Below are 18,852 nucleotides of genomic sequence, written 5' to 3' on the forward strand. Positions count from 1 at the left end.
ATCTTTCTCTCAGTGGATACACTCACACGCAATCAGTTGAAATTAAAATGTTGTGCATTGTAGAGATCACATCAGATCCGCCGCACCGCAACAGCGCTTGAAACGCGTGGTTCAGGAGGAAGAACGACCCACATGCTCTCTTGATGGACTGTGATTGCAATTGCAATTTAAGAACAATGTATTTCATTTTCCCATCTGACAGGTTTTTTGCATCATGAAGTCAACGTGGCTGTCAGTGATTGTTATGCTGGTGCCATTTTTGAATGGAGCCAGAAATGGTGAGTTCTGCCCTCCGGATGAAATTGCAAATCTAAATGTAAATGCGTTAACAGCATAGTAAGCCTTAGTAAGCCTTTATTACATTATCACTCATTTTCAGATAATTACATGCCGCCGTGCGCCAACATCCAAACGGCCAGATTGGTGGTGCCCATGGGATCGCCTGTGACAGCCACTTGTGTCATCAGCGACGACTGTCCCCTGGTCATTGAAGAGATTGTTCGTATCGAGTGGCATCTGGACAATAATTTGCTCCCCATCAGCAGCTACGTGGCCGGAGCGAGCAGCAGGGTTTCGGAGGTTGTTATACCCAGCTTCAATCACACCAGAGCATTCCTCGCCTGCTGCGTCCAGACCTCTCCTGCTCAAGTGGTCAAAGGAGTAGAGATCAGAGCTGGATGTGAGAAACATTTCAAACATTTCTTGCTTAATCAGCAAGTCAAAGTTATTCCAGACTGCAGTGGTTCGTCACCAAATCGTATTGACCTAACTGTAACCGGGGCCTTCTGTGTGGAGTTTAACTGTTCTCCTGACTGAATGAGTTTTAAATTTGAATGTGAAATTATTTAATAAAACTTACAGAGAAAACCAACAAGACAAATAAAACGGTTCATTTTTATTACATGTCCAGAATTGCTATTGTCCACCCATCTAAGAAATGTGCACGAATTAATGGATAAATGACTTTTAAAGCAGAAGCAGCAAAGATTTTATTAGAAGATGAAAAAAAAAATGCAAGGTTTTATTTTGGCACCCTCTCAAAAGGCCTTTGTCCAAATGTCATGTCACTATCGAGGATGCCACAATTCAAATGCAGATTTCAGCTATATGCCTATTCCTTAGTAAGACAGATCCCATTAAATGTGTGGATAAAGAGAGCTATCTTTAACTCAATAATAAAATGCCTTTTCACTTTTACGTCTGTTAGATCTGCCAGAAGCGCCACAAAACCTCAGCTGTCAGACAAACCTCACAAACCCCAACACCATGGCCTGTGTCTGGGACCCTGGGGAGCAGGAGACCTATCTGCTCACAAAGTACACGCTCCATACCAAGATATGGTAATCTTCTACTGTTAAATACCGTCATCCAGTGAAGCAGTCATTTGAAAGCAAATGTCATGTGTGGTGCCAGAAGTATCAATTCCAGTATATGCAACTGTTTTCAAATAGTACAATGACCTCATTTCAGGGAACTCCGTAAGAACCACACGTACGCAGTGCTACCAGGAGTCCACCGCTACACCATCCCACGCCCGGACTTTGTACTATTCTCCAAAATGGACATATATGTAAGGGCAGTGAATGAACTTGGAGAAGCAACTTCGGTTCCAATCATTGTGGAGCCCATCAGTAAAGGTTTGAAACAAACAAAACATGCATTTGTTGATGCTCTTTTCGATTTTAAGTTTGATAGATGAGCCTTGATGTCATCTTTACTTACAATTCAAATGATAATAATGAGTTAATGAAGATTATATTGACATACTTTGTTTGCCAGTTTGCAAGATGCAACTGTGATTTCTCGCTTTTGTGTGTTTTAGTATAACATGAATATGTACAAATACAGTATAACATATAATTAGTTATAAGCCATCATATTTGTTTGGATTAGACAATGGTGTTCCAACTTGAGAAAGTGGTTCACTATATTATTATTTTTTATTTTCTTTGTGAAATCCACCAGTAAACATTAGCGGCACAAACTGATATTAAATCTGATGCAGTTCTTTCAGTTTTCAAAAGCAAGTACCGGCATGTCAAATTAACGTCAGGGTCGTCTTTCCTCAGCTAAGTTTGACCCACCAATGATTCTGAAGGTCGAAGCCGCGCCTCGCCGGTTTGGCTGCCTGGAACTGAGCTGGAGCTTGCCTCAGCACCTGTTCTGGGTCAGTAACAGGTACCTGAATGCGGAAGCCCGCCAGAAAACACCCAACAGCAGCCAGTGGACGAAGCAACCAGTGAGTACAATTTATTGCAGTGTGAATTTTGTCTGAGTTGATTGGCTTTTGATTAGGCTAAAAAACCATCAAGAAATGTTGTGTGACAGGAGTCGTGTGTGTGTGTGTGTAATGTGTCTTTCCTCTGTTATGTATATTAGATCCTGCCAACCAAACCCGCGAACCTGTGTAACCTCCTCAATGGAACCCAATATGTCACCCAGATTAGAGTCAGATACAAGCAGAGCCCTTGGAGTGAATGGAGCAGCATCCAGTCTGGAGTCACCTTGGAGAGCGGTGGGACTTTGACCAATTCAGAGTGACGCAATCAGTCACCCTAACATTTTCCAGTCTATTGCCTTTTCTTCAATTTTCTGGTCTTTTCAATAAATACTGTCATGTTCTACGTCTCCCACTGCTTTGCACCAACAGCACAAGCTGAGTTGATGTATTGAGTTCTGCTGCACACTCTGGCAGCGAATCTAGAGACTTGTCTTGTGTGGAACATTTTTAGTATTTAAAGAGTGAGAAATGCAGAGTTTTGATGAGCTGCTAACCTGACAGCCATCACTTTCTTTTTAGCTCCCACTGGACGCCTAGACTGGTGGATGAAGGTATCGAGGGATCAAATGCACAAACAACACAGCATAAAATTGTTTTGGAAGGTACAAACATTACACACACACGACACACACGACACACCCATCAAAAACCCATGTATTTCCTGTCATGCTCCGGATGACTGTGTGAGGTTTGCTTTTAAATATTTTTTCTGCTTTTTTTTTCTTTGTAGCCATCAAAACGATTTTGTGCCAACGGCCAAAATGTGTCATACGTTGTATCGGATCAAAAAATGCTGGGTGGAAAGGCAAATTTGTGCTCTACAAAGGGGAATTGCTGTACTTTCCAGCTTCCCAGGAGCGTAAAGAAAGTGCATCTGAGGGCTGTAAATGCAGCGGGAAAATCCGCCCCCACTGAATGCCACATTTACCCACCAAAAGGTAAAATTGACAACCTTAGATCTGCTTAAACTGCCTCCAGAATAACTATGTTTAATGTGTGTGTGTGTGTGTGTGTGTGTGTGTGTTGTGTCTGTAGGCCGTTTAGTGCTTTCAGATGTCTCTGTCGATCCACAAGAGGACAGATCCCTACTGGTGCAGTGGAGAACGGTGCTTTCTTCTAGTCCCGTTGATTTTGTCGTGGACTGGAGACCCGTGTTGAATAAAGAACTGTCTCTTTCCCAGTTTGAAATAGTCAACAGGAACCAGACAAGTCTTGTTATAAAAGGTGCATATTATGTTTTTTGTCTTGCAGCTCAATTTCCTCATTTCGCTCATCTTATATTCTGGATGTCTTGTGAAGATTCTCAATCGTCCAGGTCACGGTAGATCTCTGTGTTGAATAAAGTCAAACTGGACTTGTGGGAAAAGGGATTCCATCTCTCATCCAAGAGGTTCTTCAGTTCTACTAAGGTTCTCCTGAAAAAGCTCTCGGATGAGAGGGGAAAGTCGCCAAGCTTTTCCTACAAGTGCAGTAGACTTTATTTGACATAGAGATCCACCTTTTATGCAGTTTTCCTCATCCGACTCTCATCCTCTACCTCCTATCTTATGCAAGTTCTTCTTTTTCTTACGGATGGCACGCCTCTCAACACCATTAAGAGCTTGGGGGTGCTGATACATTCTAACCTCTTCACTCTCATCAATAGGCAGCTTTGAGCCCTACGAGCCCTATGACATCTCTGTGTATCCGAGGTTTAAGGATGGGCTAGGCCATCATCAGACTGTTACTTCTTACTGGAGACAAAAGGGTAAGTCACCAAACGCACGGAGGGGATTACACAAAGAGCAGACATAAGTGTGGGAGTTGGGTTGCACAAATGGAAAAAGAGTTTGCCTTGAGTAATAAGGGAAATATTCTGCACAGATTGTCAGAAACAACTCATATATAGTGAAACAATGCCCTCTTGAGGATAAAAATGTGCAATTATTTTGATTGATTGACTTCAAATCATAACACGTAAATTGATATTTGCTTTTTAAAGCTCCATCCATTGTTCCAAAAATACAAATTAAGAAGACTTGGCAGTCACGTATTGAGCTTACCTGGGATGAAATCCCATTGAACCAAAGGAATGGAATCATCCAGGGCTATAAGATTTTCTACTGGAACCAGACTGGACCCGTTAAAGGTAGGGTAAAGACCATACTTTCACTACTTTTAAAGATGTGTCTGTTCTTGATCTAATCTGGTTTATGAATTCTCCCTCAGTTGAGAATGTTGACCCAGAAAACAGGAGGGTGGTACTCAAAGACCTCAAAAATGAGCCTCTGTATGAAGCTTTCATGATGGTTAGCACGTCTGGTGGAAGCCTGAATGGGTCGAGAATTCATTTTGAAATCCAGGCCTTTGGTTGGTATCATCGCTTGATTTTCTAAAGACGTGACAGGGATCACAAAGTTGGGTGAATGCACTGTAAATCTTTCATTCAAATTTGTGTTTCTCTCTCTCTCAGATGCTGTTACTGTTGTCATCATTGTGATTTCGTTTGGGGTTGGGCTGGCATTCTTACTCATCCTCATGGTCTTGATTTGTTTTTCCAACCACAGAAGGTGAGATCATTGCCACACCTTATTTTGTGAAGCTGTGATGATGTTTATCCTTAAACCTTTCTTTGCTGTGTTTTTTCTTTTCAGGTTTAAAGGCAACTTCTGGCCAGTTGTTCCAGATCCGGCGAATAGTAGCATCAAGAGTTGGACAACCGATTCAACACAGGTGCGAGAAATGTACCTGTGCAAATGGTTTTATATGATAATCTCCATTAGGTTAAAGCAGAAAAATCAACTGGCTATGTACAAAGAGATGTGAAACACAATCATTCACAATTATCAGCTCAAGTAGAATTTAAGCAAATGCTGCAGTTTATCTGGCACATTTTGTCGTTTTTCAGATTATTGTTTTGGCATCACTTTGGCTTTTCTCATGTGGCCTCTGTTCTCACCTCAAAATAACTGCAGTAGGCAGCTGTTTCCAGCAAAAGGGCTTTGGTAACGACCTTCCCTACCAAACAACAAAGATTGTTAAACACACAATGTACATTATTGTCTCTCTAAGTGTTCCTTTGTCATATATCGTATGTTTTTGGTCACCAGGTAGCTGCTTTTTTATATTTAACTCACCTTGGGAAACATGCAAAACTTTTTAAATTATGTATAATGTTATTCTATGTTTACAAGACTCATACAGGAGGAACATTTTAATATTACAAATGCTTATTTGAGATATCAGTGCCTTGTTTAGAGTTTGTTCTACTGCCCCCACATGGTCATAATATATATATATATTAATGGTGCTTTAACTGCCATACACTTTACAATAAATGTAAAAGCTTAAAAATGTAAAATGTATTTCTTTTTCTGTTGCAGGATAACTACCTTGCCTCAGACAGTAAGGAACCCAATCCTATTTACCTGTCTCACCTCAGCTTCTTGGATCTCCCTGTGAAAGCAAGTAAAAAGGAGGATGACTCATGGTTAAGCAGTGGGGAGGAAATGAATGACCTCGGAGAGTCCATTTGTGGCTCGCCATTCATCCCTGAATACTCTGGTTCAAACAGCGGCTCTGTTCCATACGCTACTGTGATCTTCTCTGATCCGCGCCACATAGTTAAAGCGCCTTGTGTCTACCTGCGCTCTGAGTCCAAACAGCCCCTCCTGGAGACCGAGGAATCTTTCAGTCCAAGGAGCTACCAAAATATGGAAACAGATAGGATGCCGGTGGAGCAATGTTTTTTTGGACCGTGCCACGATTGTGTATCTGAAGAGGCAGAAGACCCAGATATTCTGTGGAATGACTTTCCTTTTCTAAGAGCATTAGCCATGAATGATTTGTAAAATGAGTAAAATTTAACTGGTGATTACAAGCGTGATCACTTTATAAGGTGTTTATGTATCTGAGTTTGTATAATGAGTTGATGGACAAAAACTGATCCATCATATCACATAGCTGTAAATGTATGCTACATTAAATCCTAAAATCTCTTTGATATCTAATGATTATGATGTTCATATTTTGTTTGAATTACATTGTAAGTTTGTTACCTTAATCACAAAATAAACGTTTTGTTATTGAAAGAAACGTAAATGTCATTGATATGATGTTGTAAGTGAACTTCTCAAAAATAACGAAAAATTAAAAATAATGACAAGGGAACAAACCGTTTAAACAGTATTTTAATGAAAAAGAAACATTGCATTAATAACTATCAATTACCAACTCATTATTTATCCTATGCTTGACCTCGTGGTCAATTTTTATTTTTTTTTACAAATTCTTTAAAAATTATGATTCATCTATGATCTATGTAATAAATACGTTTTGTTTAAAAAGCAGCAATGGAAGGAATACTTTCTTTTTGCCCTTATCGATGTGTTCAGGGATCGTTAATACGAACTAGAAATTGTTTCTACCCATCTGCGCTCAGCTAGTGTGGTCTAGTCAAAATGGCGACCTTCGCCTAAGGGTCGTGTGTGGATTACCTGTCCACATTTCGTGATTTTGAAGTAATTTATGTTCTGCGTTGTTAGCTATTCTGACTACCATGTTCTCAAGAGTAGCTCTAGAAACGATTCTGAAATCGTCGGCCGGTGTTTTCCGAGAAAGCGGGACCCTGTGCTCGTTTCCGTTAGCGAAACCGTGGACATGCAGCTCTTTATTGTCAGCACCGACAGTCCGCTGTGGTGAGTGTTAGCGACTGGAACGACACGCGGATGTCTGGCAGACGAATGCTAAGAACATTTATGTATATTCTAATGCTACATAAACACAGCCATGTCACGTTGTCTTGGATGTTTATAGCACCGAGGCCTTGCCTGGCTGTTAGCATCTACCCATAACATTAGCCGTTCGCTAACACCAACGCCAGTGGGCACTGTTGATGTTCACGTTCTTCAACGCGCTGCAAGATTGATTATCCAGATCTGGGTCACGCAATTATTTATTTCGAGAGGGAAAATATAAGCCTAAATGCAAATTATAAAATCAGGAATATTTTTGGTGAAATTCACAACCCCTTCGGATTTTATTGACATATACTCATTCTGGTTGTAGCCTCATCCTCTCAGTCCCAATACTCTCCAACCTGAAGGGCTGGTACACCAGTGTGCTAGACAGATTATATGATTAGAGCTTTTTTTTGGCCCTTTGTTCTCGCCATCATTTAGTGCAATTGCTACACATTTATAAATGCTCTTTTTCTTTCTCCTCAGTTGCAGGGCGCTTCGCTCTTCCACCACCTGTGAGATATTATGCTCGGTCTGCAACCATCAAAAAGACAACGGGTATACTGTCAGACTAATCTGTCACCTAATCATGAGTTGTCATATTTTAAATTCAGCTTTTCATTGAAATACTTTCTTTCAGATCATGTGAGCCAGCTCAGTGACATTACTCCAACAATGCTGAAGTTTGATTACGCAGCTGTACCCCTTGCTGAAACGTAATTATGCACTATACACTGTATCTTGTATGACATGAGAGAAAAATGCTATTTATTTTCACAATTTATGACAAGTCTGGAACCAACTACTCGTATAATCGTCAGTTTTGTGTTCAAAGGACTGAGGATGTTGTCAGAAGACTTCTTTCTATGGAACTAGCGAATAATGTGAGTTCTTATAGTCCACCCAGAGATCGCCTTGCCACTTTTTACACTGCTTTTCCTCCTACACTATTTTTAATATACCCCTACCAAAGGGGCAATTTAAAGAGCTTTTTCACAATTCAGTGTTATTTCACAGATGCTTTGTGAGGACTTCTAATTGTATTTTTTGAAAGGAAGATGGATGTTCATATTCCTGCATCTTAATAATCTGCGTTCACATCTCCAGAGTGAAAAGCTACATCTGAAAAGGGAACAGCTGATTGCAAAAGTCCAGAAGACCAAAAATGACCGCAGCTCATTGGAAGTCCGGGGTAAGTCGCTTCAGCTATGCACATAGTGTTTTCACTCAAATTCAGTACAAGATAGGTGCTAACCTGCTTTAACTTTGTCTTTTTTTTTTACAGTGGCTATTTTGACGACAAAAATCCGAAACTACCAAGAGCACTTGCAAAAACATCACACGGTGAGCGAAGGGTGTGGAAATCTTTGATGGCTTGTTCTCTTGGTCATATAAAAAAAAAAGGTTCGCTATCTTGTTGAGGGTAGCTCCTTGCACTACTAGAAGCTTCACTCGTGAATGCATCTCTCCACATTTCCTCTTTGCCTTCCTCTGATGTGTAGCATGCCTTTGCTGCAGGATATCCTGTGTGCTCCCCCGCATGAAATAAGAACATGTGTAGTAACAGTTAATATAGGAAATTTCCATAATGCAAACTGCATTAAACATGTCTGTGAAAAACCGACACAGAACTGACCTGATCAGCGTGCACACTGGGTTTTAATTGTCCCAATTTATTTTTATTGGTGCCTGTTTGACTTTAATTTACAGTCCAGTTCTGTTATGCTATTCCATTCCAGGATAAATCAAACAAGAGGGGGATGCTCATGGCCATTGACCGAAGGAAAAAGCTTTTAAAGAGCCTTAGGTTGGTCGACTATGACGCCTTCGAGAAGGTGTGCGAGCAGCTGGGCATCACCTACACCTTCCCTCCTGAGTACCACAGAAGGGCAACTCGCCGGTGGCTGGCCAAGAAGGCTTTGTGCATTAAGGTATTAAAATGCATTCTGCATTTTTATTTTTTGATTTGTATGTTGATGTGCTAGAGATTTGTAACTAAGTATCTTAAAACATATATGACATTTTCAGTATGCGCTTGTAAACAAACTTTGCATGACCAATGCATAATAAGATGATGACTAATAATTTGACATGTGATGTCTCATTCCAGATATTCAAAGAAGTTCAGAAACAGAAAGCTGAGCAGAGGATGAAAGAAAGCTTAACCTTGAAAGATAAGGCAGCCTGTGCAGAAACTGAAAGTCAATAAACTACCGTACTCTATATAAGAAATATGGATATCTCAAGGGTTTTGTTTTCCCTCTTTCATGTGTTGCCATTATATAATTGGTGACAGAATAAAAATGATGGCAATAAAATATCTCAGAACGTTGTGATTTATTGTACTTTGTAAATTATTTGTACTGAGAGTACTGTAAAAAAGAAAAGCTAATTGCTTTAACTCCTGCAAAGTATTAACAGCAGTAGGGAACGTTTTGTAAAGTTTGGAGTTAGTGATTGTACTCATTTAAGTCTTGGGTGAATCTCTCAGTTCAAACTGCACTGATGATGCATTTTGGCTGATTAAATTGTTTTATCCGGATATGACATGATAAGGGACATCATGCATTTGCGTATGTTCTATAAAGGCACTGTAAGATTCTAACAACTTTGAATTCTCTAAATTAAGGTGATCGATGTAGAATTGGAAATGAATCATTTAAAACAAATCCACATTTCAGTAAATACAAAGTTGGTAAGGAAATGCAGCGCTGGACTCTTCAACAGATGCAGAAGAGGGATTCTGAAGAAGAGTCCCGAATGTTGTGCATGCGTGAATATTTCTACTCGGCATCGTTTGACGCTTTCTCATCTAGCACAGCTACAGAGTGACGTTGGTGACGGTTAGTTAATTGTGGGTTTGTTACAATGGTGACGACATCATTGACCTCAGAAACAGCAGTGTTGACAAACCAGACTTGTGCAGCACAAACTTGTCACAACTTCCTGTGTGGTGAGCGCTTGCGAGATTGATGTATTTTCACATTGACATTCTCTTTTGGTGAGTGTTGCACCTTTTTTTTAGCCATTACAGTCTAGCAAATAATCTCACTTTTAATTATATTTGCAGTCCCCTCCAGTTCATAATGACGTGATTGGAACACAGCGTGGTGCGTTCATGCACTGCCCACTATTCCCTGAGAAAGAATGTTTAGGGAAATTCAAACAGTTTATTTAAAATATGTGTCCATATCAATATCATTTCTCCTCCAATGGCTTTCTTTTTGGTTATTATACTTAATCACCAGAAAAACACAATTCATTTTCAATTGGTCTGTCAAATTTAAATGAAAAGACAAAAGCTTGACTGAAATTTGCCAAATTATGTTTTACTGTGCATGAGTCCATGCTGTATGCTTATTTAGGATTATTTTGGAATTTGTTGAGGTCAATGTTTGAACCAATCTGTCGTGCAAAACCATACAATGTGCGTAAAATATGCTTCAACACTAGGGGGCATGTACTTTCGAGCATCTCTTGCTGGTGATGTGAAAGTAGATACGCCTCCCTCATTTCCTGAAACGAGTCACACTGGTTGTGCTATATATATAACGTAAAGATTATCGGAACCCATCATACAGGGAGCGGTGGAGGACTGGCACGGGTAAGCTTTTAATGATTGAACACAAATATTGTGTGTGTGTGTGTTTCCAATTGTAAGTATTTCACATTTCACCTGGTAGATGAAGTCTACTAATACTAATAATAATGGCATAACAGTGAATTTAAGATGAGACTTTGGAGGCAGGATTTGGAGCCCTCCATCCAATCAGACGTTTTCTTGTCTAGTCTGTCAAAGCATCCCTGACAGAAAGCAAAGTATGAGCAGTACTATATTAAAAGTGATTTGTTAAGTTGCCATTTTATCACAGGGCGGTTAAATCTTGTAGCATGATCACTGATGGCTGAATGTCTTCTTAAGCAGGTAGCTGCTAAAACAACAACCAGAGCAAAGCAATCCAAAATGTCAGTGATCACCCATCAACCAGGCCCGAACAATTATGGAACAAATGTCCAAAGAGGAGAATGGAGCACTAACCTCTGTGCCTGCACCAAGGACATGTTTGTCTGTGAGTGTCATTCCAGATGAATACAATTACACAGACACACGGGCTTACTTTAATGTTTCTCTTTCACACATCCTCTGTTGTGTAGGTTGCCTTGGAATGTTCTGTCCGTGTGCACTCGCCTGCTACACGCCGAAGAAGTATGGAGAAAACTGCTGCTTGGGAATGCTTCCAGGAGGATTAACTGCCCTGAGGACTCATATGAGACTGACCTATGGTATAGATGTCAGTCAAATGTTTATCATTACATTTTCATGTCACATAAAACACGGACAAGCTGTAAGACAAATTTCATAATCATAATAGAACTGAACAACCTCCCTCTCTTTCTATCGCAGGGTACAGTGACAAACGATGCTGTGCTGATGCTATTCTGCGGCTATTGTGAGGCTTGCAGGATGGCCCGAGAAATCCGTATCAGAAATGGAATAGTTTCATCGTAACTAAAGGATTTGGACATTGATACCCAGCTTTTTTATGACGACTAATTGTCCGAGTGTCCGATTTAGTGTCTTAAAAGTAATTTTTTAATGGTAGCCTTGTACTTTATGTAGCAGAGTGGCGGAATATTATAGCCCACTGATCTACATGGCTCTAAATAGAATGCGTTGATCATTAATTCAGAACCATAATAACTAAATTTAAGAATTTAAGAACAATTTTCAATAAAGAAATTAACAATTTAATGTTGTTTTTGTTGTTTTTACTGTTCTTAAATGTCAGATAGTAGTAATTTAAAGCTCCAGTGTATACGCTTAAATGGCATCTGTCGGTAATGTTGCAGACAGCTTAACCGAATGACGTCGTACCTCACGTAAATTATGTTTACGTCAAACAAATGTCGTCACAGATAACCGGAGCTCTGATTGGCTGCTTAGTTCGTGGCCAGGCAACCAGAGGAGGCGTGACCAAACACAGCAACGTCGTCAATCGTCAAGCATTCGGGCTAGCAACATTTGCTAGCTAGCTACGTTTTGTTTTGTTGTTTTTAGATTTTACCGTCCAAATATCACAATGTCGTCAAGAACTCTGCCTTTGCTATTCATCAACCTCGGCGGAGAAATGCTCTACATCCTCGACCAGCGACTTCGAGCTCAGAATATCCCTGCTGACAAAGCTAAGAAAGGTAGCTTAGCAGCTATTCGGGTAAACAGCACCCATCACCCAGCTGTAAACATGAACGTAATACCGAGCGTTTCATTTTATGTAAGTGCGACACAGCTCTAAAAAGATCAGGAAATGATAACCAGAGTTCCAAGACTAATTTACAAAAAAGGGACGCTCAGTAGTTGTGAATGTATCCACATGTACTTACATGTGCAAATAGTCGCATGATATTTAGTTCACAGCTATTATACTGAATTTAGCATTCAGACACATAGCTCAAGTTTAGCAGAAATGGTTTTCCAACTCGTTATTTTGAACGTTTCTGCAGTAGCCTGCTGGAAAGACGTGGACAGAAGGAGAGGTATTGCTACAGCTTTATTAGAACTATGCACTGATTGATAAGTAGCTCTTGGCTCCTCCTTCCATCCATCCATCCATCCATCCATCCACTTTCTTGTGGATGAGACGATCCTTCTCGTCTCCAGCCGCTTTGCGGGTCAGATGTGTTGCTGGATCCTGTCCCAGCTTGCTATGGGCGAGAGGCGGGGGTAGATTCATTATTTTCTGACATTTCCTGTTGTACTGTTTTCTTGACCAGTTATGAATGACATCATCACCACTATGTTCAACAAAAAGTTCCTGGAAGAGCTTTTGAAGCCACAGGAACTTTATTCCAAAAAGGCCCTGCGGACTGTGTTCGACAGGCTCGCCCATGCTTCTATAATGAGACTCAACCAAGCGAGCATGGACAAGGCAAGTATGGCTGGATTATTATGTATTATGGCTGGATTATTTTAGAAATAATCATGCTTTAGACTTATTGATCAACCTGTATTTATACAACAATATGGTACAATTTATTTTATAGATCAGGGGTTCCCAAACTTTTCTATGCCTCGCACCCCAAGAAAACCTTTAATATGTTTTTGCACCTCCTACAAAAATAATATCTCACATGAAGATGAAGAATGCAATTTATTCTAATTTTGAGAATCAAAATTATTTAAGAGAACCCTTTAAATGTTTTAACACAAATAAATTACGTAATAAATGTAAATGTACGGTATTTATTTTTGCTAAATTGCCAAATCCAAGGTTCCGCACCCCCTAAAAGTTTATCTTGCACCTCTGGTGGGAAACCCTTGATGTAGATCATATTCATGGTTATTTTATTACTTTGCATTTTGTAGTACAGCAGTAATTCTGAGTGAATTTTACTATGGAACATGAGTTAATAAAGTCATGCATGCATGTTCCTCTTTACAGCTCTATGACTTGATGACCATGGCTTTTAAGTACCAGGTGCTTCTCTGTCCCCGACCTAAGGACATCCTCCTCATCTCCTTCAACCACATGGATGCAATCAAAGACTTTGTGAAAGACAGTCCCAGCATTCTCAGCCAAGTTGGCGAGACACACCAGCAGCTCATAGAGGTATTGCCCTGTTATTTTATTTTATATTTTTATGGAGAGGACGAGGTATTGGCAATGCTTTTTGGGGTTTGCTATCGTCTACTGCAAGAAGTAGAAATAGTTCAATTGAACATTCAGCTGTGGAATATAAAGCTCAGATTACAGTCTGAAAACTGGTGAGTCATACATAGCAAGTCATTGATTCGCAAACAGAATGGAAAAAAAAAAACATCCAATAAATGTTGTATCGCTAGCCAAGAGGAGGAAACCCTTGTCAGTAACCAAAGTCACCATGTTATGAACAAAAGTCTTCACATGTGACGAGACAAAGCAAGTCATTGAAGCCACTGAGAATACTATTTTTTTTCCTTTACATTTTATTTAACCTGGATTAAGGAATGACAGTACAAAAGACAATGGGAATATTGCCACAGCATTGTACAATATAGTTTACAAAATTATGACTCATCAGAACCAGTAGAGGGCAGCAATATATATTCATGGCATCCAGTCTACTTCTTTTAAACAGTTTCTTGCTTAAAAGATTATTACAAACGGTGTTTTATATTTGATATATTCTTGGCTTTGTGGTTATATTTCTCTAATGCAAGTTTAATCTGCTGTCATTTCATTGTATTCCCTGTTTTTTTTAGATGTATACACCCTTGTCTGGTGGAGATTTCCAGTTGATCAGACAAACTGTCCTTATTTTCTTCCAAGACATGCATATAAGAGTAAGTCAATTGTTTTACCACATTTATACCATGCCATTTTTCATTGTGTGTTTACTTACTCACATATCCGTCTGTGTTTTCCTCCAATGCAGGTGTCTATTTTCCTCAAGGACAAAGTGCAGAACTCAAACGGTCGCTTTGTGCTTCCCATCAGTGGTCCGGTGCCTCATGGAACACAAGTCCCTGGCTTGATAAAGTAATACGTCATGGCTCATTGCACAAACATCAAACAATCTTCACTCTGAAGAATGGTTTATATAAGTGAGGCTGAGATTATAAAACCAATTCAAATACGGTAGTAAAACCTTTTGCTCTTGGTCTGTCCGTTATCTTTAATGTTTACCTGCCTGTCTGCAGCTCATTGCATTGTATAATGTTGTTGCTTGAGGTTTTACATTCTAATTTTAGATCAAATTGCACAGTGAGGAAATGAGCTCTCATGAAGAACATCTGAGCTACAACCGTGTGTCCAAAGAAACAGAGATTACTTGGGTTTGTCCTTTCTTTGCATTCTTGTCTAAATATATTTTTTTGTTTTTGTATCTGCTAATTCCAGGATGTTTAGTTGTACTGGAGAAGAGGTGACCAGGCTGCAGTTCAATAACGGAGGAAACTACACGGCTGCTCTGCGGGAGGGGTCTTTTGAGACATTTGGAGACAGGATTACCAAACTGGGCACGAATATGTAAGATACTGCAAAATGCATATTATGGACAAGAACATAGTGGAACTATATTAATTCTAAGGCAAAGGCAACTCAGTATAATGACTTATAATGACTGTAAGCAATCTTACATTTATGTGGTGGGATATCACATGATTCCAGTTACATTTAAACAGCCCAGACAAGATTAAATGCCTTCGATTTTCCATCTGTTCTGATGAAGTATGGCATAAATTGGAAGAGTGAATCGGCCAATTAGCTTGCAAGGAGAGTGTGTTTTTCAGATACTTTTCAAATAACCATTTCCTGTGAATAAAACATTTGTGATCTGTAATATTTGATGGTCATAGGATGTAATTCTAATCTCTCTTTTCTATTTTGTGATTCAGGTATGGTGTAAGCCGCCCAGTGGAAACCCACATGTCAGGAGCATCGAAAAATTCTTCTCAGCACATGAAGGTGAGGGTCAGGGTTCCTAGTTTTCTCCCAGTGTTCCCACCATACTCATGCTGGGCTCATCAACAAATGGAAGATCCAAATCTCAAGAATGTGCTTGTGGTTGTGCAGTAACCTTTGGAAAGATGCAGATAATAGGGATAATAATACACATACCGGAAAAACAGGAAGAGGAAAAATTGCGGCTGAAGCAATGACCACTGTCATTAAAAACATCTCCCAGGACACATGTGTCAGTGTTTTAAGACACTCTATGTTGTCGGTGAAAAGACACTTGTCAAGAGACATTCTCTTGTTTCTAGTACAGCATCATGACTGCTGTGTCTCAACAGGTCAACGCTGCTCCCAACCCTCTGGCCAAAGAGGAGCTGAATCTGTTGGCGAAGTTAATGGGAGGGCTAAGAATTCCGAATCCAGCAAATGCTGAAAGCGGATTCCGAGTCAATCTCTTTGCCACAGATGAGGAAGAGGAGTGAGTCCCTTATTTATGTACTGTCAATGTGTGGAACTTGATCAAGTGGGGAAAAAAACAAACTATTCAACATCCTGAAAACTAACGTTGTGGCTCGTTTTTTCCCCGCAGAGATGCATCACTATCGAGACCAGATGATCTTTCATATGGCATTATAAAAATTCAAGCAACAAAGGTAAATCTGTCCTCATTTAATATTTGTTTCAGTCGAAAATAATTTAATTTATTAACCACATACAGTATTTAGTACCACTACCACGCTTAATTAATAATTAATAATCTAATCATCTTAATTAATATGCTTAGGGTTATGCAATCAATAGAGACACGATGCTTTGCCAATAGGATTTACTGTAATGAAGTGTAGATCCTTGTGATGACTAGTCTGCCACTATGATTAGCGTTTAACATTATCTTTCAGGATCAACAGGCCAATGCAGAGCTGGCCAAGATCATGGGTGAGTTTACAGAATCCGAAGAACAATCCCCCGGTGTCAGCAGCAAAGGAGATGACCTTCTAGCCATGATGGACGGCCTGTGACAGCATCAGTAACGTCAGGGTTGTCCTTGTGTTGTAGAGCAAAATGCCTCGTCAGTCTGTTGTAAAGTCTGTTATCTGTGCCTGCAATGTGGTAAGCCAAAGTTTAGCAGTAAAACACTGTATGGTGTTCTGACAACTGAAAGAAGTTTTGAAATATACAGTTGGCCTATGCCAGATTTGTACATGCCTGTGTGATGGAAGCACATGTATTTGTAATATAATGATGTTAATAATGCATCCCACTTGTAGGTAATTTTCAGACTCGTATATGACTGAAAAGTGAGTTTTGCAGGATAACCAAGTGCTCTTTCCAATGTGATTCAAATTCCCTTTTATCTGTGTTGAGGTTAAAAGGGTGTTATCATTCATGACACTCCACTACCTTAAATCCATATGAGGAGCAAACTGTAAGACACACTTTACTTTCCTGTGATGTCTTTAATTTGTAACAGAGGTATACTCACTAATGAGGATGTTGTGACATGGAGTAATGCAATGGAAGTATTTGTCTAAGAATTATGTAAATATGTTTATTTCATATTATATTTATTTCCATTTATCATCTGTGCATATATCTGAAGTATGATTTGTCAAACAGAGACACAGATATATACACAAGCAGACAGACACAGAGGTGTCGGCAACACTGATGAAGCAATCTTATTGCAATGTAATTGTGTTGTAATTTGCTGGAGTTGGACTGTTGCTTAGCAACAGAGCTGGACTGCTAGTTAGCCACAGAGTTGGAATGGTAGCTTGCTCACTGTTTGGAAGCTGAAATGGTAACGAGCAAGGCTAACTGAAAGGAACACCGCTATGCTGACAACTACAGCTCAACAATGTCACAGATCTTTGTTTTAGTCAGCTGTTCGGCACCGGAGAGTCCACCAGGCGGTCAAACATGTACCGGTCTTTGAGGACGAAGACATGCTGACCAATGAGATGATTTATGGAGGTTTTCTGCTTTTGAGCCTGCATTGTGAAGATTATTTCCATCAGTTTCAGGCCCTGCGTCTGGTTTAGGTTCGGGTTCTGATTCAGGTTCAGTCTCTTGACCAGGTTGTGACCAGGTAAACTCAAACTCTAACAGACAGTTGTCAATCTGCTGTGCCTGATGGACTCATCGGAAGTCATTAACATGTAACCAAAGACATTGTACACGATGTCTTGGTGGTTTCGGTCTTTTGTTGCGGACGTTTCCTGGATCATAGTTGAACTGAGAATAAAGTCTTTCAAAAAGAAACAAGTCTGTCACAGAATGGTCATTTTAGTATTTTATTTGAAGCTCCAAAGGTACAGAGTGCTATTATCTGAATGAGAGTAAGAAGAATAAGAGGGAATGCATATACACATATTACATACACATTTGAACAAAAGTGCATTTTTATGCATATTATTAGGTGTTTAATTAGTTCAATAACAGTTGCATTAGTGTCTTAATACCACTATGAATTTTGTAACAACATGTCGTAACCAGATATAACAGTAGGGGGTGCTCTTTGACCTTCGTAACATGCATGTTACGTGTTACCTGTTGTAACGGATGCCTAACAATGTGCATTTAGTGATACTGCAAATGATGATAGATTTGTTCACAAGGCATGATTTCATATCTTGTAATACATTCACTCAATTCACTCAGAAAAATTCACAGTCATAAAGGGGTCCGATATGCATGGATCTGATCCAGAATGAGGTCAGCAATAAATATTAAAGGGCTTTATGACTGCTATAGAAAGAAAAGTAACATATTCTTCCATTATTGCCCCTGGTAATTTTACAAAAATATGATTCAACAAACAGGACAGTCAACCTAAATTTCCCTGACACAAATTCAGCCTCTAGGAGGACAGGCAAAACATTGAGCAGAGAAATCCATTGTGACCTGGATGACTGAGAATCTTCACAGTTACTAAATCATGTCTCTCTCACAAACCACACAGCCTGAGTTATGATTCAGTTTCTTGTGGGTAGGAAATTGACAAGTGTTTCATGTGGCCGTGGGCATATGCACTGCTGAGTCAATGTAGGAGGACTACAGCATCTAAAATAAGCCTATGTCATTGAAGTCAGCCTCCCTGGGTCTATCATACCTGCCCACTGGTTTGAAACTCGTAGCTGTGGGTGGCAAGTAAGATTAATCACAGAGTCCAAGTTGGAAACAGAGGTGGGCTTTAATACATGTCAGTGCTATTCAAAACTATGCTTCCTGAGCAGATGGTTTACAGACCTGAATTTGTGATGTACAGTCTTATATGAAGCAATCATTTAGCTAAGTGTACCCGATTGCAATAATGTCATCTAGTCTAGTGCAAACTGCAAAATATGCACGTCTGTTTTATGATGGTTTTTTTACTATGATATACAGGACTAGAACATTAGTTCATTACATTTTGTAT

General features: G+C 39.7%; 3 protein-coding genes and 1 long non-coding RNA gene across 4 annotated transcripts; all 4 read left to right on the top strand.

Moving 5' to 3' along the window:
* Positions 1-214: 214 nt before the first annotated feature.
* Positions 215-6,330, top strand: LOC137914050 (granulocyte colony-stimulating factor receptor-like). Its single transcript, XM_068757670.1, has 15 exons — positions 215-278; positions 380-679; positions 1,208-1,340; positions 1,471-1,637; positions 2,070-2,239; positions 2,380-2,515; positions 2,801-2,883; positions 3,012-3,219; positions 3,317-3,505; positions 3,927-4,028; positions 4,263-4,409; positions 4,490-4,630; positions 4,734-4,830; positions 4,915-4,993; positions 5,644-6,330. The coding sequence occupies exons 1-15, from the start codon at positions 215-217 to the stop codon at positions 6,109-6,111; spliced, it is 2,484 nt and encodes an 827-aa protein (XP_068613771.1). The 3' UTR covers positions 6,112-6,330.
* A 390-nt stretch (positions 6,331-6,720) lies between these two features.
* LOC137914056 (small ribosomal subunit protein uS15m-like) lies at positions 6,721-9,317 on the top strand. The gene is made up of 8 exons (XM_068757675.1): positions 6,721-6,957; positions 7,486-7,557; positions 7,640-7,715; positions 7,835-7,883; positions 8,107-8,191; positions 8,285-8,343; positions 8,739-8,930; positions 9,110-9,317. The coding sequence occupies exons 1-8, from the start codon at positions 6,819-6,821 to the stop codon at positions 9,206-9,208; spliced, it is 771 nt and encodes a 256-aa protein (XP_068613776.1). The 5' UTR covers positions 6,721-6,818; the 3' UTR covers positions 9,209-9,317.
* Positions 9,318-11,154: 1,837 nt separating this feature from the next.
* LOC137914057 (uncharacterized) lies at positions 11,155-11,752 on the top strand. The gene is made up of 2 exons (XR_011106405.1): positions 11,155-11,283; positions 11,405-11,752. It is a non-coding gene; the product is annotated as an uncharacterized lncRNA (long non-coding RNA).
* Positions 11,753-12,080: 328 nt separating this feature from the next.
* LOC137914051 (protein OSCP1-like) lies at positions 12,081-16,621 on the top strand. The gene is made up of 11 exons (XM_068757671.1): positions 12,081-12,192; positions 12,505-12,534; positions 12,772-12,926; positions 13,440-13,607; positions 14,240-14,320; positions 14,413-14,516; positions 14,877-15,005; positions 15,374-15,443; positions 15,773-15,912; positions 16,024-16,087; positions 16,334-16,621. Exons 1-11 carry the CDS (start codon positions 12,081-12,083, stop codon positions 16,451-16,453), a joined length of 1,173 nt encoding a protein of 390 aa, XP_068613772.1. The 3' UTR covers positions 16,454-16,621.
* Positions 16,622-18,852: the final 2,231 nt, after the last annotated feature.

The sequence above is a fragment of the Brachionichthys hirsutus genome, unplaced genomic scaffold (genome assembly GCF_040956055.1).
Source record: "Brachionichthys hirsutus isolate HB-005 unplaced genomic scaffold, CSIRO-AGI_Bhir_v1 contig_761, whole genome shotgun sequence".
In the NCBI taxonomy this organism is placed as follows: Eukaryota; Metazoa; Chordata; class Actinopteri; order Lophiiformes; family Brachionichthyidae; genus Brachionichthys; species Brachionichthys hirsutus.

Coding starts and splice junctions, on each gene's coding strand:
- LOC137914051 (XM_068757671.1), top strand. CDS start 12,081: ATGTCGTCAAGAACTCTGCCTTTGCTATTCATCAACCTCGGCGGAGAA. Junction 12,535..12,771: donor AGACGTGGACAGAAGGAGAG/GTATTGCTACAG, acceptor TTTCTTGACCAG/TTATGAATGACATCATCACC. Junction 14,517..14,876: donor CAAGTCCCTGGCTTGATAAA/GTAATACGTCAT, acceptor TGCTAATTCCAG/GATGTTTAGTTGTACTGGAG.
- LOC137914050 (XM_068757670.1), top strand. CDS start 215: ATGAAGTCAACGTGGCTGTCAGTGATTGTTATGCTGGTGCCATTTTTG. Junction 4,029..4,262: donor TTCTTACTGGAGACAAAAGG/GTAAGTCACCAA, acceptor TGCTTTTTAAAG/CTCCATCCATTGTTCCAAAA. Junction 4,994..5,643: donor GGACAACCGATTCAACACAG/GTGCGAGAAATG, acceptor TTTCTGTTGCAG/GATAACTACCTTGCCTCAGA.
- LOC137914056 (XM_068757675.1), top strand. CDS start 6,819: ATGTTCTCAAGAGTAGCTCTAGAAACGATTCTGAAATCGTCGGCCGGT. Junction 7,558..7,639: donor AACCATCAAAAAGACAACGG/GTATACTGTCAG, acceptor ACTTTCTTTCAG/ATCATGTGAGCCAGCTCAGT. Junction 8,344..8,738: donor ACTTGCAAAAACATCACACG/GTGAGCGAAGGG, acceptor ATTCCATTCCAG/GATAAATCAAACAAGAGGGG.